The sequence below is a fragment of the Mirounga leonina genome, unplaced genomic scaffold (genome assembly GCF_011800145.1).
Source record: "Mirounga leonina isolate KUSES-001 unplaced genomic scaffold, KU_Mleo_1.0 Mir_174, whole genome shotgun sequence".
Taxonomy (NCBI): domain Eukaryota; kingdom Metazoa; phylum Chordata; class Mammalia; order Carnivora; family Phocidae; genus Mirounga; species Mirounga leonina.
In genome coordinates, this window is record NW_023270451.1 from 3,872,407 (window position 1) to 3,893,781 (window position 21,375).

Genomic DNA, 21,375 nt, shown 5'->3' on the forward strand with positions numbered 1-21,375 from the left:
GGGTTCCCTTTACAAAGGGGTAGAGGATAAGGTGGATTAGGGAAGCCCGTCGCAGAGGCGTGGGATCCTGAAAGGGCAGCTTTTTCAGTAGTTTAACAAGGTCTGGTACTGAGCCTCAACTGAATTCCCTGGATTAATTTTTTTTTTATGGAAGACAGGTCTTTCCTTTCAATTTGCCTTTTTCCCCTCAGTGAGCCAAGCTGCTTTTGATTTGGGGCCTTATTCTAAAAGAATGCTAGTAACCTCCAGCACTTAGCAAGTTTCAGTTCCCTAACAGGACTTGCTGCACCCAACCTGTTTGGGTAAATAAATGTGCTCACCCAAACTGCTGTGATCTGAAACATCTTTTACAGTGTTCAAACACGAAGACCGAAGTACAAGACCACTTAAATGTACGTTTCCCTTACATAAAAGGGAAAAAGAAAACCAGTCTCCGACCCCTCATCTTTAGTTTCCACAGGTCCTGCCGCCACACGAGACCAGCACGTCTTTCCCGAATCAGGACGGTGATAGCATTTCTTGTCAATGCATTCTCATCTGACCTCTTGTTTTTAGAGAATTGACTGCGTGTGGTCCAAAACTGTATGAAAAAACTGAATTTCCTGGGGTGACAAGGGTGGACCTCCAGGAGAAAACGTAAAGGACTGAAGCACAGTGAGCACGTTAGACCATCTGCTCCCAAAGCGTCCCCAAATCGCCGACGGACGCTTCGTACAGCAGGAGAATCTCCGTATGCATGTGAGAACCCACCCTCCTGAATGGCCATGTTCGAAGGTCAATTTTATTACCTTGCTCATTTTTGAAGGGCTTTTACAAGTGTTTTGAGAGGTGTCTGGGGATGGACATTCACTTGTAGTCATGGGCTCTGGATTTTCAGGGTCAGGATCTGTAAAGCAGAAGAAGGCCAGAGTCACCGTAACATGGCATGACCAGCACCGCCCTGACTGACACTACAGAGCAGTGTAAACTCTGTGCAGCCCAACTCTGCAGAAGGGCATTCGCCTTGCTGATTCAAAAAGGTTTTGAAAACAATAACCATGATAGGTCATCTGCTTACTGACCTTCTGTAAGTTCACTGAAAGGAGGGACTGGGCCCTTGGGTTGCAACTGGGGAATGTGATTTGAATGAGATGAAGGTGAAGACGGAACATGACTCGGTGAACATGGGACACAGGGTGACTCTCCCCCTAGAGATGAAGCAGACCCAAAGAGAACATTAGAACTGCCAAGAACGAGGGTGCACAGGGATTAGCTGGCTCCACTTTTCGGCAGAAGAACAAGCTCACTTACCACTGTCTTTGTCTTTTCGGTGATCGCTGAGAAGTAGCGCACGCTGGTAACTCCTTTCTCTCACTTGCTCCACTGAGGTTGAAGCGGTCCTTGAACATAAAATCATACCATCAATTCAAGGAAGCTACTGCCAGCTAGATTAGTCTTTGTCCTTGATGGTCAACTTGTCCTCTCAGACCAAGGCTTTTGCTCTGCTGGGAAAATACTCAGGTGTAAAGCTTTGAAAATAGCCAGACTCCAATCCTTTGTCTTAAGCAATTTCTTGGGGTGGGGGTGGGGGGGCGGGGAGGGGGCGGTGGGGAGGGAGCTGAAGTGCATCCGCATTCAGAATGTCACAGCAGGTACCAGATACACCCTTTACCGATCACCTCGTATCTGGACTGTAAGGCTAGTGGGAAGGGGACCCAGGAGGGAAGCGAATGAGCCCTTCTGCCCTTTGCCAAGACCCATCCCATATCCAGCTTCTGCTGTTCCTACTGAAGAAACACTAAAACTTGGTTCTTCTGTTCTCTAACTTGTTAGGGATATAAGGAAATCGCAGGATGCAGACTATGATAAAAGTTCTTTGGAGAGGAATATTGTGAAAAAGGTGAAAATTGTACAAGAGGAAGCACAGTGGACCCTTAAGATAGGCAAATCCAGAGCTGGTTTAAAACCCTATCAGCAAAGAGGATCTCTCAAAATCCGGACGACAAACGTCCCTGTCCTTAGAACTGGGGGAACAAGAGCAGATGGGTAGAGTCCACCCCAAAGCTTGTGCCTTTCAGAACAGCACACTTCAGACCCTTACAGATCTAGCTGCGTTCACAATGAGCTACGGAAAAGATCCTGCCTGGACAATAAAGAACAGAGACTACTTGAATTACAAGGGATGATACTTCTCAGTTCTAAAGGTAGCGATGGGCTCTTTTCGACAGGCTCACCACTGGACTTCTGGGTCGTTCTTCTCACTGGCAGAAGCCTCCTTAACAGGACAGCTATTGCTGGTTTCTTCTGAAGTAGCACTATGGACTGTAGCTGGTGTCGGTAAGGGCAGGCCAGCGGTGCTTTCTAGCTGCTCCCCGCTTTCGCTCCTGTTGCCACAGCCCTCACCACCGCTGCTCGAGCCGCCGCTCGCGTGAGGTGACACGCTAACCAGTGCAAAGTGCTCAGCCTTCGAGCCGCTCTTCCTGGCTTCCCGCTGTCTTTTACGGTACTCTAATAGAGAGACCTTCGGCAAGAAAGGGAAGGAAAAGCACATCTTTTATTCTTGTCTTGTATGTCAGAGTCAAGCTATTCTTTTTGTTCGCAAGAGAATTAGTATATTTACATTAGGAAAATTATGTAAAATAATCTGATTTTGAACAAATAATAGTAATAATAATAATTAACAATTATCATGCCTGTTATATGGCAGGCATTGTATTTAGATGATTTACATACATTATCTCATTTAATCCTCACAACAACCCTATGAAATAGGTATATCATCATCCCCATTTTACAGATGAGGAAATTGAGTAACTCACTCACTCCAGGTCACACAGCTGGTGAGTGTTGGAGCCGGGATTCGAACCTAGGTCTTACGTGAAAGCCCGTGCTCTTTCCACTATACTACATTGCTTCCCACAAAGTTGCCAACTGGACTCTGTTACAAAAATTAAAAGCACACATCACTAAAATTCTTTGACTTGCAAAGCAATAAGCCTATTAACAAGTAAAGTAAGTGTAGTTTATCCCATTTCTCTGAAATAAGGCATTCTAATTGTCTCGGTATGTCTGCTGCCAACCAAATAATGGTGGTAAGTCAGGGAGCTTAAATTACTATTTACAGAACACTTTTCAAAATACTCATATCCGTGGCCGAAATACTATACATGTTATGAAGAAAGAAGCATTTCTCCAATACAAGGCTGCCTGTTCTATGTAAAATAAGGATAATAAGAACACAAGTGTTACTCAACTCTGTTTATTTGGCTAGGAAGTGGTTATTTTGAAGTTACTCTTCCAGTGAAATAAATCATCCTGAGGTTTCAATCTCTGAAACCGTGCTTATAAGCATTTTCCATATCACTAGAATGTTTTACTTCTCTGCAAGTAATTTCTAACTGAGCATTTACAAAGGTTTAAAACTGTACACATCAAAACTTTTAACTTGAGTATGAATGCCTTACATAACACATAACTGCTAATAACCCTCAGTAGTAGTACAAAAAAGGCACTATTAAAAGGACTAAAATCGTTAAATTTGTAACCTTTTTCTTTTGTGGTGGATTCTGGGGTGTGCAACTTCCGTCGATCAAATTGTCATTAACAGTCCGTCCGAAACCAGAAACAAGCCCATCTTCTGAAGTACAAAACACAGGTGTTTCCATAAATATGCCTCTAGTATCATCCTGCGCCAGGCACTTTGACTCACTTATTCGGAAGCCTCCTCCAACCTCCAATTGATGTGAGGGCGTCAGGTCCCTCAAGTTAGAGTTTACTGAGAAGTTAACTCCTGTTCTGTCAGGACTCTTTACCCAGGAAGAATACATTGCGCCCCGTCCAGAGTGAGTAGATTCCAGTTGGCTGTTAGAATCAGTCCTGTCATGTGTAGGTGGTTCCATGGTTTTATGTAAGGCAGTTTGCTCGATTGCATCGAGTCCCAGCTGAAGGTCTGACACAGATTCCTTCTCTCCAGGGCACTGTCTGTTGACTTCAGTCCTGCTCCGAGGGCTGGTATAACCAATAGTCTTTATTTCTTGCAGACCCAGGTCAGTTAAATTAGAATTTCTAAAAGGCCCCAATGTTAACATGGTTGAGGATCGGTCATATCCCTGTTTACAGAATTAAAACAAAAGAATTACACAAATAACCGTATCTTGAGACTACTTATTTTTAAATCTCCCAAAAATTTACGCAAAATAATAAAAGGAAAATGTCACCGATTTAAATCATCTTTTTGGATAACACCTTACCTCTTGATTATAAGTGCGTCTCTTAATTTCTGGAGAACTTTCTGGGGAAGAAATATTCTATATAAAAGAAATAAGTAGAATTGAAAATTAAAATATATAACTAAATCCAGGATATTTATAGAAATGAAAACTTTAACTGTTACACAGACTTTGGTTTTAAACTTTTTTCTATTTCCATTCCCCACGTAAGACCTCTGGCTTTAAGGTCAGTTTGATACACATATAGCCATTAAGTCTGATGCTGAGTACCAGTAAGATGAAAGTTATGCTCATTTTAATAAAAATGTAAAAGTTTAAATTCACATCAATGCATGTTCCAAATTTGCCCTTTTGGTTTCTTAAAAACTTTTCTTTCCTAATCGAAGCACAATAGTTGTTGGCGGGGGGGGAGCTGTTAAATACCATCCCCACAGGTTTTCTTTTCCCCCATTTAAATTTCTCACCTCAAAGTGCATGGTATTTCCTGGTGTGCCAGGAGTTACTGGGGTAACTGGTGAATATATGGGCTTATAACCATTTCTGCAAGCTTCATCATCTGATTTTACCCGTGGAGGAGTGGCAAATGATGGGTCCGTGAGAGTAATATCTGTGTGAGTCGGTGTAGCATACGGTGAAGGAGTAGGTGTGGAGGTTTCAGAGTAAGCAGAATCTAGCAACTGATAAAGTCTTCGTTTTTTTAGTGGTGTAGTTAGATCTGTTGGTGCAATAATCATAGACATTATACTGCTGGTATTTGCTACAATCTATAATACATTCTGGGAAAGATCAAAACATCAACAATAGTAATTATGATGAATTTCAGCCCCAAACCAAATTTCAGGGTTTTTAAAGATTCTACTAACATGAAACAATCTCTCCCCACCCCCACGTGAGTTAATTTTACTATTACAGCACAAATTATCTTGCCAAATGGCTTACAGGCCTAGGAGTCTCTGAGAAGTCTTAGAAGACAGATGTTAATTTATTTCTAAGAGTTCTTTTCAATCTGAGAAGCAGCCCTAAAATTCACCCATAAGCCCCAATATACATGGTACTGGAAATTTAAGGTTTTCATGTTTATCTTTACCCAAAAGGTTAGAGGACAGAAAAAAATGTAACAAAATGCTTCTTTTATCACATGTATAATAACTAGAATGTGTCTTCACACTAAAACAACACCGAAAAGAAATTCCACCTGGGAGGGAGCAGCATTCATTTAGTAGCAGTGGACTTTTACTTTCACCATTGACTGTAGGACTCCTGGATCTTTCTTGACAGGGTGAATTAAATCTATGTAAAATTGATGAGTTTTCCTCTTCTAAGGCTTGTTTCAACCATCGCTGAAATACATAACAAATGAATAGAAATCAGTCTGTAGCTGTTTATATAGCCTATATATGTAGACTGATTCTAAAAGCACTTCACTACCAGGAATGGTAGTTAAGGAAGGAGACTGGCCCGTGGCTCATCCTAGATTTTTATATCCAAAGAAAAGTTTACCTTCTTGCATGAGCCAGAAATGTTTTCAGTAGGTTCTTTTCTTCTCCTTTTTTCTGAAAGGAATGGTGAAGTAAACCGAATATAGTGCTTAGGAGTAGAGTATACGTGGGGACTATAGGCCAGGCCTGGTAAGGAATTGAGCTGGGTAGCTAACACTTCAGGATCTGTAGTTATGCGCAGAGGCCTTTCTGAAAGGCTGTCTGAAGGTTTTCCTGTCTTCTCATTCTTCTCACTTAACCATTCATTGACCAAGTGCTAGAGAAAAGAAAAATTTGGATCACTCTATATGTAACTCACAGATTCTCCTATTGAACATTTTGATACCAAATTTGAAATTGATAGTATTTTCCAAAATGATACATTGGGTAATTGAAATCATTCACAGATGTCCCAAAAAATCAGTACATCAGTACATCATTACATTTCTTACCTTCTCTTACTCCTAAATTTTTTATACAATAGTACTCAGCCAGGAAGAAAACACATTTTTGTAAAATTTTGTAAAATGCTATTTTTGTAAAATAGCAAAGTCTAAGAGACATCAGTACTATAGGTTTGTTACTGCTTCTGTTATCAGTGTGTAAGAAAGATCGGATTTTATGCAGTGTTTTTCTACCCCAGCTGCCTATCAGAATCTCTAGATGATGAGACCAATGCATATACATTAAAAAAAAAAAAAGGTGTCAGCATTGACAATCACTATTTGAAAATTTACATAGTCCTTTTTCAGTTAATTCTGTTAATTTATTTTTATCCACAGTGTATGTAGTTCAGTCTTTATTGGTTATATGAATATACCTGATCCTAAAATATAATGACTACTCACTTTTTTTTGTAGGCTAGCTATAGTTATTTAATAAAGCAGTTGTAATAGGCATGGAAATAAGGATTACATCTGTCAGCACAAGCACATTTTGTTTGCTCTGTCGGCATTCATATCTTTTCTATCTGGTAATCAGATGATATGCTTGTTATTTTTACTCTACGTATAATTTGTTAAAAAAAAAAGTACTAAAAGTAGTATATGCATTCTCACACATAGATACACACACATTAAAAAAATAATCTACTGACATGGTCTTCCAGTGACAACCATTAAAACATTCTAGCATTCCCCCCCCCCTTTTTTTTCAATGTATGTACAACTGCATATCCAGGACAAACTAGAGAAAGCCTGTGGAGTCTGCAGCCAGGCTGCCTGGGTAGGAATCCGGGCTTTGCCACTTACAACGTGACTTCAAGCACGTTATAAAACTTTTCTACATCTCAATCCTTATCTGTAAAAGAAGGATCATACAGAAACTAGCTCTGGGTTTTGGTTACTGTGGTTATTGTGAGGATTAAAAGAGCTAAATAACATACATAAAGCTCTTCAAGTAGCATAGTATCTGGCCCAGAGTAAGTACTATGTCTTCTTACACTGAATGAAGCCTTCACATTAGGGGAAATCATGATAATTTGGTGCTCGAATAGTATGTTTAAAAGAAGGGAATACCATCAACAAAACCTGTGGCAAAGGAGGCTTTTTTAGAGAATCAAATGGGAGTAAAAGTCTACATCTCAAACCAGGAATTTAAATAAATTGATAGCGCCACAATAATTTAGCCATTTAAAAATTAAAAGGCAAGAATTATGTCATATATTTGTAGTTAAGAAAGTATCTTCTTTAAACATGAGTTTTTCTTTTCACTAACCTAAATTACAAAGAAAAGTTGCAATTATTTTTTGTCCCTCCAAAGTGGGCAAAAATAACTGCTCATTGTTTTTGTTTTTTTAATTCCAGTATAATTAACATACATTTAACTGCTCATGGTTTAAGGCAAGTGTGGGCTTGCTTATTCAAGATCCATGGGGCAGTAAGGAAGAGTACAGCCTTCCAATTAGAACTGTGTTTAGATCTTGTCTCTAACTAACCCTCTGACTCGCCATTGAAGTATAGTCCTGGGTTCATCCCAGATGTTTACTGAATATACTTCTGGTTTCACAGTACCTCAAACTGTAATGGATCTGGTAAGAACAAGATAAATTAAGTTTCAAAACATTCTGTTATGTAAGTGTACAAGAAGAATCCTGTATGATCTAACCGCCCCCCTCCAAAAAAGAGCCCAAGGATTACCACTTTGATATCTCTGCTCCAATCTACTAGATTCTACTGGGGGCTAGGGGTGCTTCCTAGGATGTTCTGTTATTTCTGAGCTGTAAAGCTCAGGTTGGTTTATCTCAGTGAATAGTTTCCCATAATTGCTTTATTAAGTCTGACAGTTTTTCAAAGATGGATAAATTCCTCTAAAACTACCCTTCTTTATGGCAATCAGCAATTTCTTCACATTTAATTCTTATAATCTATCTATACTGTGAAAATTGTAGGAAATACAAAGAATAAAGGATAACACATGTAAAACCAATTGTTTCTGCAAAGTGTAAATTTAGTACATAGCATAAAAGAATTTTCATAAATTATTAAAATAATTACACTGTGATCTGCAATTCTAAAAGGAAGTTAACAACAGTGCAAACATTTTTATTAACTGATTTTACTGTTTTGTGAGTCTCATTCTTAGTTTAAAAACTCTTTAAGTGTAAAAACTATGCCTTCTGTTCCTTATGAGATGTTCCAAACTGAATCTTTTTTTTTTTTTTTTTTAGATTTTTTTATTTATTCATTTGACAGAGCGAGAAAGTGAGAGAGGGAACACAAGCAGGGGGAGTGGGAAAGGGAGAAGCAGGCTTTCCGCTGAGCAGGGAGCCTGATGCGGGGCTCGATCCCAGGACCCTGGGATCACGACCTGAGTGGAAGGCAGACGCTTAACGACTGAGCCACCCAGGCGCCCCCCAAACTGACTTAAAAACACAAATATATTTAACATCATAAGACATTCTCGTTAGAAGAGTTCCCCTGCTCCTGAAGAGCCCTACCTTCTTAGTTTTCGGGTACTTGGCAGGACATTTAGTAAGTGCTGGAGCTTCAGTTTCGGGAATTAGTTCTGCTAGTGCAGTTTCAGCTTCAGGTTCGATTGCAAGTACAGTGTTCTCAATGTCGTTTTGTTGTGAAGTGACTTCTAGATCAGGAGAAGATGGCTGGATATCTGAGCACATGCTCACAGTCCTGTGTCTCCGACGCTGTTGTCCAATGTGCGTCCGACTGCGAGAAAAACTTTTTCTCTGTTTAGTTCTATTCACCTTGGCAGGGGGGGGCTTGCTAGCAGTTTCTTCTTTTGCTTGTTCCTAATTCAAAATACAACAGAGTGGCACTTCCGATACTATGTTTACAGAAGTGAGAAGTTGAAATCTAAAAGCATTCATCTACTTCAGAAGCTAATTTCCTTAAGCTTATGAATTCTGATAAATTAACATGACTTTTTTAGTCTAAAACAAAGCAAACAGAATCTTATGTCTCAGGTCTAAATTCTCAGGATTTGAAAAATGCTACTGAACAGCATTAGATGTTAAAAGTTCTTTACAGATGCAACTAAATCAGGTGTGTCAATTTTATCAGAAAGTGCTTAAGTATGAAAACAAAACTATACCTGAATAACTTCAGCATCGCTGACAATCTGTGCATCTTTACATTCCGTTTTAACTTCAGTTTTGGCTGTGCTGATCCTTTCCAAAGCTTGTTCTCTTCTTTTCTCTCTTTTTTCAAGTCTGGCAAAAGCTTGCAGAATTGCTTCCATTTTCCTTTCTTCTCTTGTCTACAAAATTTAAATTTCAAGTGGCATAATAAATGTCATTGTTTTGAAGTAAAATTCTAAAGTCCCACTGTTCATGACAAATGTAAAAAATAAATTCTATGATGTTAGCAAAACATTTCTATTGATGATAGCTTGGGGGGAGGGGGCGGTTAACATACTCATTCGAGATACTTCAGAGTCTGAAATGTCTCAGGAAGCCCTGTTACTACAAATACATTTCATGAAAGGAATACTTGTTGGATGATTGTCAACGATAAGGATAAAGCAACCCCCCCCCCCAAAAAAAGGCATAAGAAACTATCTTGCTTTAGCAAACTGAAAATCCTTCTCAATAATAGGGAAGTTAACCCTTTTTAAAATAATGTTCAAAATTCCCACGTTAATAAATGTTGAAAAGATCCCATTCACAGAAACTTAGGGAGTGAATACATTATTGACATGTGGCAGGATATTATAAGGTGAAGTCCTGGGTTCAAATTATGACTCTACTAGTCATTTACTATCTTTGTGACCCTAGGCAACTTAACGACCCTAGTTACTAACTTTTTTGAGCCTCTTACAAAATGTGGATAGTAATAATTACACATCACTGAATTGTTACTGAGTTCAAATAGAAAGTATGTGTGCAGTTTGCCAACAGCACTTGGAAAATGGGAGGCATTCCCGAAGCGTCAGTGGTTATCTGTACTTTAGCTTTCTTGCCCTCCGTCGGAGTTCTTACAAGGCACTCTACTACCCTCTGACCCTCCTGTCTTCCACTGACAGTTTAAGGCAAGAGTTCCTTTGTCCTGTCCTTCAGTTCTCCTTAGAGAGAGAGTATTCAAAGCAAGACCCAGAGCCTTGGCCTGATGGGCCTGGCAAGGGCTTCAGCTTTCAACCAGAAACAGGAAGCGCTTCCATGGACTGCCCAATTCTTCAGATGAAGAGAACCAGGTCCTGAGTCTCAGAGCCATCTGGCTTTCCTCCTCTTGTCAGTGATGTGAGAGAGAAGGGTTAGGAACGCAAGCTCGGGGCTTTAGTCCCGGTAACTATCAGCAGAGGTTTAAGCATTAAGACACACTCTGGAAACTACTGCTTACTGTATTTTTTCCTTCATTTTTTTAAAAAAGATTTATTTTAGAGACAGAGCATGTGCACCAGCAGGGGGAGGGGGTGACGGAGAGGAGAGAGAGAAGAGTCCACAAGTAGACTACCCGGTTGAGCGCAGAGACCCAAGTGGGGCTCCATCCCACGCCCCTGAGATTGTGACCTGAGCCCAAATCAAGTGCCAGCTGCTTAACTGACTGAGCCGCCCAGGTGCCCCTTTTTCTTCATTTTTTACACTCAGTAAGGGGACAAACTCCTGTGACAATACTGCTAAGCTTCTAGTTAGTCTCACTCTTACAAGACCCATTATCCTCACTTTATATTGCAGGTAAGAAAACTAAGGTCCACAGAGGTAAGGCTGCTTGTTTGTGGACACACACACACAAACACACACACACACACCTCTTGCTTTGGGATGGGCAATGGGCACTAAAATTAACAGCACAGGCAAATGTGGTCAAAACTGGAACTGGAAGTTTTACTTAAACTTTACCCTTTCATCTCATGGCTCTTTATAAAAATCCTATCTCTGTATGAGGGCTTTTCTAAAATCCTAAATTTAGAAATCCTAAATTTAGAAATCTGGAGTAATAAAAAATGATTCTCTGGGGCACCTGGGTGGCTCAGTCGTTAAGCGTCTGCCTTCGGCTCAGGTCATGATCCCAGGGTCCTGGGATTGAGCCCTGAGTCGGGCTCCCTGCTCTCTGCCCCTCCCCCTGCTCTTGCTCTCTCTCTCAAATAAATCTTAAAAAAAAAAAAGATTTTCCTAACTGCTTCACCTGTTCAACAGGGGAGGGGGTGAGGAGGGAGAAGGGGTTAACTATTGTGGTTATTTCCTCTTTTCAAAAATTTTAAAATCTGACGAAAAGTACATTTTTCCAAAAGAAACAAACTTAGCAAGAATCATTTTATGTATAAAAAATTACCAGTATTTAAGATAAATATGAATTTATGACAAAAATCTGACATAGTTCAATATTTACTTGTTTTAGATGGTTAGAGTGAGGGTGAAAGATAAAATTGACATAAAGACCGGGACGCCTGGGTGGCTCAGTCGTTGGGTGTCTGCCTTCGGCTCAGGTCATGGTCCCAGGGTCCTGGGATCGAGCCCCGCATCGGGCTCCCTGCTCGGCGGGAAGCCTGCTTCTCCCTCTCCCACTCCCCCTGCTTGTGTTCCCTCTCTCGCTGTCTCTCTCCCTCTGTCAAATAAATAAATAAAATCTTAAAAAAAAAAAAATTTTTGACATAAAGACCTAAAACTGAACTCCCAGGGTGCCCTGCTTAAGCATCTGACTCTTGACTTTGGCCCATGTCACCATCTTGGGGTCATAAGATCCAGCCCTGCTTTGGGCTCTGCTGAGCATGGAGACTGCTTAAGATTCTCTCTCCCTCTCCCTCCCTCCCACAGCTTGCACACATGTGCGCTCTTTCTCTCTCAAGAAATAAAATAAAAATACTGAACTCTGTGTAAACAATACAATTAATTGACAGTCAAAGGAAAATACTTTAGAGGTGACAATCTTTTTGAGCTAGTTAAGATCTTAAAAAAAACCTAGTCCTGTGCTGCCGAGAAACCAAAGCCCATGTGTATTGTGTGACTCATTCAAAGGCAGAGCCATAGTTACTATCCAAGTTTCCGGGTTCCTAATTTACTCTTTCCAATTAACCACCACTGATACTACATAAAGCAAAATGAAGCGTAACTCTTTACACATTTACTACAGCTGTCAACTGAAAGCACTAAAGAGATACCCGAATACTTTTAATACAATCTCATCTTAAAGAAACACACAAGTGTTGGAAATGTAAGCATGCCTTTGATTTTTCTACATGAAAAAATAGAAGCACACTAGTCTACGTTTATTTTAAATTCCTTAAGTTTCCTGTGTCGTTCAGCATTTGGTTCACACTGCATGGAATACTGTTGATACACAGTATCTATTTAATGACTGAAAACCTGCCAATTTTATAGACCTAACCGAAAAATAACCAGTTCTATTAGATAGCTTGGAGTAATTACAGGTTGTGTAGGGGATTAGAGAAACTAGGAGTCCTAATTAAGCCCAGCAGACCCTAACATTTGTGCTTGATAGAGTTCAGATACGGCTTAGTGCTAAGACCTGTGTATTCTGTAACCATGACTCATTCCAAGCCCATGACCCAACCTCAGAATCACTGTTACCTGAGCTGAGCAATCACAGAGCTGATACAGAATTAGAATTAGACAGGTTTGCCTTTCAGGAATACTACATTAGCACTTGACATATTGTTAATGCTGGAGTATTGGGTGCTAAACTGAACTATGAAGGATCCCTGATGAGATCTATCCAACAGATTGCCTTTATGACATGTATCTTTAGTTTATGGTCTTATAGAGCAAATAGAATACTTTAATTCCTGTAAGCAGAAGAAAGTCTGCTTAACATCCCTTTATAGGACTTTATCACTTGAGTAGGTATTTTTGTTTCAATTTTGCTGGAGCACCAGTCTGACTTGAAATCATATAACTTGATATACTTGGAAGAGACGATGAAGATCTTGTCTAAGCCTCCTTTCAATAAATGGTGAGGTCCATACAGTTCAAGGGTACATAATAAAGAACACCTATTCAAGTTTTATACAGTACTGCAACTGAAAAAATAAACTCCACTGAGTAAATTGTTGTAACTTATCCTAATAATCAGAGATAATGGTACTTTTTCACTGAGTAAAAACAAGCTGATGCACTGTGGGTACCCCACAGCAGCTTTAGAGGACAATGTGCCTCGTAGGAGAGTGAAAGAATTGGGAAGGAAACAAAATGAAGACCTCTAGGGACTCACGGTTTCTTTCTTTTTACCTTGCTAATGGGTAGAAAGTGGTTCTTAAAATAAAAAACTTGCCTTTTAAAGGAAAGGGAACCAGCAGGGTCAGCCTGCCAAATTACCCTACCCACAGCCTTGAAATAGAGAAAGTAAGAGATTCCTTACTCAAATAACTTTGCTTATCCTCTTGAACAAGAGTTAGAGATTAATTTATTAATCTTTTAAAAAATGGTTAAGATTACTAATTACCAATAGAGTAATTCCAAACTAGTAAGTATGTCTTGTGGGGTATCCCCATTTCTTCTCTACCACATGATGATTCAGTTTATCCTCACAGTACTGCTTCCTCTTTGATATTTCTTATTCCATGCATGCCATCCTCCATGAAAGCTTCTCCAGAACCTGGCCGCCCAGTACCTTCAGTGGTCCTCAGCATACAGCAAACACTCACAGTTTTGTTAAATGAGTAAGAATTGTGTATATATTATATAAAGCACATGTCACTTTTATGTGAAAGCATGGAATGAAGTATTTTAACAAGATTTTGGAAATCTTGAATTTCTTACAAGGCAGCTAAATCTGAATATCCTCATTTTGTTTGAACAGAATACCAATAAAAATAAATGGGATCCCTTTTGCTATTCAATACCATGTCATTAATCACTCATCTTTAGAAACACAATTCCTAAACTCTGGAATGAGAGAAAATGGAGACCTCTTTAAGAAAATTAAAATTAGTAACTGACATAAACTTAGTCATGTTATAAGAGAAAATTGATCAGATGGGTGATATATTTCACATACCCTCAGATGACTTTCCTGACAAGAAATTTATCCTAATGATATCTTACTATTAAAATTTCTTCTGCATCTTCTAAAGCAATTTTCTAAGTCAAGTTACTTCCTAGAGACATTAGGAACAGCAGGATTCTTTCTAGGCTTTTCCCACAGGATGCTTGTTCCATCAAATAAAAATCTGTAGGATAGGGCGCCTGGGTGGCTCAGTTGGTTAAACGACTGCCTTCGGCTCAGGTCATGATCCTGGAGTCCCGGGATCGAGTCCCACATCGGGCTCCCTGCTCTGCGGGGAGTCTGCTTCTCCCTCTGACCCTCCCCCCTCTCATGTGCTCTCTCTTTCTGTCTGTCTCAAATAAATAAATAAAATCTTTAAAAAAAAAATCTGTAGGATATCAAAGGTGTCACAACGAACAAGTTGCAAGGGTGTCTAAGTTTATGAAATGGTTTCATAAACAGAGTAAGTTTTTAAACACACCATGTGTATACTGGGAAACTCAAAGTTGGGGACCTGAAGCACTGTTTACTCAACTGGCCAAAGAGCTCTTTTTTTCACAAAATGTCTTAAGAGTTCTGTGGAGTAATTTCTGGTGTGAAGGATGAGGGATAAGAAAATTATGGAGACTCCTGCATCCTGGCAAGGCCTCCAGGACACTATCTGGCCTATAAGGAAGCTTCAATTAATTCACTACTTATATCTCTACTTACATGGCTGCCAGAAATATTTAGTAGGCTCATTTACTGACCATGTACTTCATAAAAGCCAGGCATTTTTGCCCCTAAGGAGCTGGGGCTATAACAATTAACAAAATGACAGATTCTCGCCCTTATGTAGTTTATATCCCAGTGATATACACTTAATTCCAGATTTTCCTAGCTGCTTGACAAGCATCTCACAACCTGGGTGACCATCTTTTCATACCCTTTTTGTTTCTTTTTTTTTTAAAGATTTTATTTTTCATTTATTTGAGAAAGAGAGCAAGCACAAATGGGGGGAGTGGCAGAGGAAGAGGGAGAAGCTGACTCCCCGCAGAACAGGGAGCCCTACTCAGGACTCAGTCCCAGGACCCTGAGATCATGACCTGAGCCGAAGGCAGATGCTTAACCATCTGAGCCACCCAGGCGCCCATTTCTTAAATCTCTATCCTCTTAAGTGTGAAGGCCTCCTGAACCACCTTCCCTGGATTCCAGTTTAAGCAATCTGACAACAATATACCATCAAATATTACCAAGACTATATATCCCCAAGGTACAGTCCTTCCATAATGCCACAAAAAATTATTTTGAAAACAGATCAGAAGATACTTTAGGAAGTTCTTTTCATGCCATTATAAATTGGGGGAGGGGGGCAAGCCTCCTTTTTTATTTAAATCTTTCAAAAGCTTTATGTTTTAATTGATCACTTGTTTAACAAAATGCGGTGAGCTTCCCAATATAGCCTCCTGCCGCACACTCTCTTTACCTCTGACAAGGTTATGGCCACCTCACCTCACTTCACCTTACCTACTACTGTGTACCTGGGGGCGTCCACTCAGTAGTGCCCTGGCTTTGGAATCAGGTGAGTATAAACAGCCTACTGTATTTCAACTGCCATAGCTTAACTGAGCTGATTGTAAGATTCTCCAAAGTCAATTCCAACCCATTGCCAAAGAAGTATTTCTTACCAGCTAAAAAGCAAATGTCAATAATCTATTCAGTTCTATACCATTCAGGCACAAATTTGCTTTTGTAAGTAGGTAACAACTTCTTAAGGGGAAAAAATAATGATTGGAGGGAAAAGGAAAATGTTCATAAAAGAATAGCTTTCTGTTTTGGTTATATAATAATTTGAATAAATACTCTTCCATGAAATCTTTATCACTCAACATTTCATGTGATCTGCTAGCAACCAACCTTACCTCCCCTACTCCCCTCAAAAACAGCCTATATGATCCCAGCCAAGTAGGATTTATCACTTTTATAACCCCCTCCAGGCTATTTCTCCACTCAATGCCATACAATTTAGCTACAAGCTAATCTGTACTTGTTCCACCCCTACTCCTAAGGTCCATCATAAATACTACCTATCTCATGAAACGGTCTCTGAGCCCCCCCACCCCACCCACAGCTCTAAGTTACCATATTTATAGTTCCTTTACCGCATTTCTTGCTGCACTGTAACTGTTTCTGTAAATGCCCCTGAAGGCAGAGACATTGTCTTATCTTCCAACTCCACCAAAAAGAACAAGCAAGCAACCAAAATAATACATCCATTGGTGCAATTTTTGGGAGACTGAGCAAAATGCTAAATATTAGGTTGTGTATGAAAGCCATTTATGTAGGTAAACACTGTCGAATCAATTTCCTACACTTCAAGCTATACTACAAAAGGATGAGCTGAAATATATTTTAATTTGGACACTACATGGTATTTATCTGGGAGGAGAGTATGACTAACTCCTTTTATATCCCAATCTCATAAATATACGAGAACTAGTATCTTCCTATTATATCCACAATGATTTAAAGTCTGTCAAAGAAGGAAATTTCAATCAGCTTAACATGTTTCTCAGGCGTTGTCCTTATTAGTCTTTCCAACTACTAATGTTAACCTAACCAATACAAGAGGCAGACACCAAAGGCTGATTAATATTCAAACTTTTCAAAACCAAATATTTTGTTCCTCACAAATACTAATATGTTGGCAGGGGTGGGGGAGACCATGCCAGTTGGCTTGAGAATCCTAGGATGCATGCTTTCACATTCTGCTTATTTGAGTATATCCAAAAATTCTGTAATTGAGATATCAAAGCAAATGTACCAATTAGACATAGTAACACTGCAATGATTTTGAGAGCTACAGGTCAAGGAGCAAATATTTTTAAGTATTTTTTTCATATCCCTTCAAAATACCAGACAAATTCTAAACACTGATACTTTTCAAGTTTTCCACAATTTACTTGAATGAAAAATACCCAGCTGCACAGCAACCTTAGAAGCAGATATTAAAATGAATATGCTAAAATGGACACAGATTTTAATTATTATATTAATTTATTAATTATATGTAACAAAATATATTAATAAATATATTAATAATTATTAAATTAATACAGCATACTATAACAGGTAAAATCAGGACCAAAAATGGACCAAGTAAGCCTTTTTTATCTGTCCAAAGTTCCATCAGCAAAAGGGTATTTCTATTTTCTTCTGGGATCTGAAAATGAGGATGTTCTAAGTTCACGATTTTCTCAGCATTTTTTAAAGTAGCCCTACAGTCATAAAAACTTTTTTAAAAATGCAATCTGAGTAAAATTATTGTAAGGGCATTAAATAAACCTTTTTTTTTAAATCTCATGATTTTTTCAAAGCAGTTGTTACAGCCCTTCAAGTCTCTTGTGAAAAGAGGCTCCTCCTACCAGACACATGCCTCATCCAAAACCCAGTGATACTCTAAATCGGTTTTGCACTGCTGTGGCTATTATGGAATGAATGGGCCAATACTGAAAATCTAGTCAAGAGAGGGCCACAGGTAATTTGGGTAGACAGATAATTTAGATGTATCCAAATTTTGAAAAGGGTTCAAGAATTCCTTTAGGTTTAAGGAAAAAACTCCAATTCCTTCAGTACTTTCTCCTATAGAGTTTTTTAAACATCACCCTGTCCCCTCAGAGCAGTGTCTCTGAAATCCAGAAGCTGTGAAACAGTTCCACATGGCTCTCATAATTCTGAACATCAACAATGAAATACTGTTACAGGAATGACCATCCAGGCAATATAACAGACTTACATTAAGTAGGCCTACAATGACTAAATTCCAAAGATCCTATCCCTCCCTACCCTAAGTATAGGACACCTGAGATTCCATGCAATACAGCATGAAAATCACAGACAGGAAACAAGGAAGCATACAAAATAAAAGGGAGTGGGGGAAACCCGTACTAAGATTATTAATTGGTGTATAAAATCATTTTCAAATCCTTGGGCAAACTGGTCTAAATATTATAGCCACTGCTAAATTAACGTGGATTTCTAAGAAAATATCTTGTATTATTTACTTGCAAATATCTGTATAAAAAGTAGAACAAGGAACATAAATACCAAATGCATTTTAATGAAAACCTTATTTTATGATACCAGTATGAGACACAGACATAGTAGCTACCAAAGAGTGGGGTTTTTCTTACATAAGTCATTTATTTGGCGCTGTTATAAGCTTTAAAATTCCATTTTGCTTTACATTAAATTACGAAGAGAAAAGATACATTTCGCTAATGAAACATTCTGAACAGTAATTCTGGCATTAAAATTTATTAATAGTTCTCAGCTTCAAAAATGTTAAATGTCACACATTCTAAAATTTCTAACAAACACACATAAAAAGAGGGAAGATTCGTGCAAGTTACTTGCATGGTAATAACAAAGCCAAAGAGAAATGCTCAGTGGCACATCATGTTTGCTAACTTGAAACAAAGAACAGGGTCAAAACTCTCCTAAAGGCAGCAACAACTACTATGGGACAAGCAGCTGTCACCAGCCCAAGAGACAGCACGAAGCAGCTACTGGCTTCCCAACTTACCATCTTCCTTTTCCTCTCTGCAATCTGCTCCTCCGATTCCATTTCTACTTCATTGCTAATGGGAGTTTTTTCTTCTATGTCATCAATAAAATCTGGTTCCTGAAAGATGGAAATGACTGCTTTATAAAAGAAACTACTATTTCATCTACAAACTAGGGACACTGAACTATTATAAATGCCTTTCGACCACTACTAATGCATTCAACACAATAAAAGTACAAGCCTACTTAAATCCATTTCAGAACTTTACAACTGGTTTTAAATCAAGAAAAATTTTCAAAATTAAGTAATTTTGCTTTTTAAAGTTCTAGTCAATAATGTTATTAATAGAGCCCACAAGGTCAAATATGGTAGCACAGCCTTCTGTTTATATTCTTCCCAAAACATAAACATATAAAATTACTTCATAAAACCTGGTGCGTATTGACACCAAGTGCTCAATAAATGTTTGTTCAATTTAAAGCTTATGGGAAATTATCATTAAATTGATTACCGAATTACGGAAGACGGGGTACTGGAGAGGAGTGAAACCTTACTTAATTTTCATTTTAAATGGTCCCTCCTGACTTCCATTTATGTAGAGGGCATCGCTGGCAGGGCAGACATAAGGGCCAAACTCATCCCCCAAAATTATCTTATGTGTTAAGAGAATTTTCTCTGAAAAATCTTCTCTTATCCTTATAGAATTGATATAATTATGCCCCAAATGTTTAAAAAAAGGAAATTAAGACTTTAAATTAAGAATACTTATGGGCGCCTGGGTGGCTCAGATGGTTAAGCATCTGCCTTCGGCTCGGGTCATGATCCCAGGGTCCTGGGATCGAGTCCCACATCGGGCTCCCTGCTCTGCGGGGAGCCTGCTTCTCCCTCTGCCTCTCTCTCTCTCTCGGTCTCTTATGAATAAATAAATAAAATCTTTAAAAAAAAAACAAAACAAAACTTATTGGGTGCCTGGGTGGCTCAGTCGTTAAGCGTCTGCCTTCGGCTCAGGTCATGATCCCAGGGTCCTGGGATCGAGTTCCGCATCGGGCTCCCTGCTCGGCGGGAAGCCTGCTTCTCCCTCTCCCACTCCCCCTGCTTGTGTTCCTGCTCTCGCTATCTCTCTCTCTGTCAAATAAATAAGTAAAATCTTTAAAAAAAAAAAAAAAAAAAAAAAAGAACACTTATTATTGGGGTTCCGGGGTGGCTCAGTCGTTAAGCGTCTGCCTTTGGCTCAGGTCATGATCTCAGGGTCCTGGGATCGAGCCCCGCATCAGGCTCCCTGCTCAGTGGGAAGCCTGCTTCTCCCTCTCTCAATCCCCCTGCTTGTGTTCCCTCTCTGGATGTGCCTATCAAATAAATAAATAAAATCTTTAAAAAAAAAAACAAAACACTTATTATTAACCTAAGGACAATTCCATCTGGGAGAAGTTTTTAAATTACCCAGTTATAGAAAAATCTTGTATTCAATTCTGCAAGGACTTGCTGGCTGAGTTGTTTAACAAGCTTAACAAACACTGCACAAATTCTACTTGTGTTTCATGTTTCTAAGCACTTCATTAAATAACAGATTTAACTTAAAAACTTTAAACCATTTTACATAAAAAAGAGGTTAAAAATAGGACAGATTATTTTCTTTTGCTGACTTCTGTTGAGAATCAGAAGAGCACAGTTCAGTACCTGATTATTTGATACTGACAGTCTCAATGGAGAAAGCTTTCTCTGTTTAGTTTCTGGGCTCTTCATTTTGTTGGTTGTTCCTTCACAATCCAAAGTAATATTCTGATTTTGCGTATCTTTTTCTTTTGAAATATCCTTTTCTTTTTTTCCTTTTTTCCTTCTGGTCTCATAACCACTATTGATGTTTTCCGTGGATTCAGAACTACGTTTTAGAACAGGGCACTCTGGATTTTCTTTGAGGCATGCGCAGTCCACCTTGTATTTACTGGAAAGATAACCAGTTAAATATTTATTCAAGACACAAAGTGCAAAATTTTCTAATCCATTTTAAGCTGCAACTCTGTAAAATTGTATGCTACTACTACTACTTATAAGCAATCCTTACTTTTCACTCATTTGCATTCCCATGGTAACTATCACAAAAGAAGTTTTTTTCCCCCTCATTTTTTTTTTTTTAAAGATTTTATTTATTTGACAGAGAGAGACACAGCGAGAGAGGGAACACGAGCAGGGGGAGTGGGAGAGGGAGAAGCAGGCTCCCCGCAGAGCAGGGAGCCCGATGCAGGGCTCGATCCCAGGACCCTGGGATCATGACCTGAGCCGAAGGCAGACGCTTAACTGGCTGAGCCACCCAGGCGCCCCCCCTCATTTAAAAAACATAATCATTACAAGTTGATTTCTGGGGGTGCCTGGGTGGCTCAGTCATTATGCGACTGCCTTCAGCTCAGGTCATGATCACAGGGTCCTGGGATCGAGCGCCACATCTCGGGCTCCCTGCTTGGTGGGGAGTCTGCTTCTCCCTCTCCCACTCCCCCCCTGCTTATGTTCCCTCCTTGCTGTCTGTCTCTCGCTAATAAATAAATAAAAATCTTAAAAAAAAAAAAAGTTGATTTCTGACCCAGTTATGGTTTAGAAGAAAGAAAAAAAAAACTCAATAAATTAAAATTGAGTCCTTTTAAGTAAAATGATTCTTTGGCTCACATTAAGGCAAAAATGGTATTTACTTCAGTGGTCCCAAGCCTGAACTATGTCTTATACTTTAAGAAATTACTTTGATAACCAGGTGTCTT

General features: G+C 39.2%; 1 protein-coding gene across 4 annotated transcripts in view; it reads right to left on the reverse strand.

The window, feature by feature from the left end:
* The window catches only part of KMT2E (lysine methyltransferase 2E (inactive)), a 91,964-nt gene that overhangs the window by 2,372 nt on the left and 68,217 nt on the right, over positions 1 to 21,375 (reverse strand). For 3 of the 4 annotated variants that reach the window (XM_035020390.1, XM_035020389.1, XM_035020391.1), the window contains 13 exons: positions 20,306 to 20,570; positions 18,647 to 18,745; positions 9,236 to 9,400; positions 8,625 to 8,933; positions 5,709 to 5,963; positions 5,404 to 5,548; positions 4,673 to 4,923; positions 4,230 to 4,286; positions 3,525 to 4,088; positions 2,214 to 2,500; positions 1,291 to 1,379; positions 1,062 to 1,187; positions 789 to 886 (listed from right to left, as the gene is read on the reverse strand). In XM_035020390.1, the coding sequence (XP_034876281.1) occupies positions 789 to 886; positions 1,062 to 1,187; positions 1,291 to 1,379; positions 2,214 to 2,500; positions 3,525 to 4,088; positions 4,230 to 4,286; positions 4,673 to 4,923; positions 5,404 to 5,548; positions 5,709 to 5,963; positions 8,625 to 8,933; positions 9,236 to 9,400; positions 18,647 to 18,745; positions 20,306 to 20,570 (2,710 nt within the window). Of the gene's footprint in view, positions 1 to 788; positions 887 to 1,061; positions 1,188 to 1,290; positions 1,380 to 1,465; positions 1,482 to 2,213; positions 2,501 to 3,524; positions 4,089 to 4,229; positions 4,287 to 4,672; positions 4,924 to 5,403; positions 5,549 to 5,708; positions 5,964 to 8,624; positions 8,934 to 9,235; positions 9,401 to 18,646; positions 18,746 to 20,305; positions 20,571 to 21,375 lie in introns of those variants that run through there. The other variant, XM_035020392.1, reaches the window with a different exon arrangement.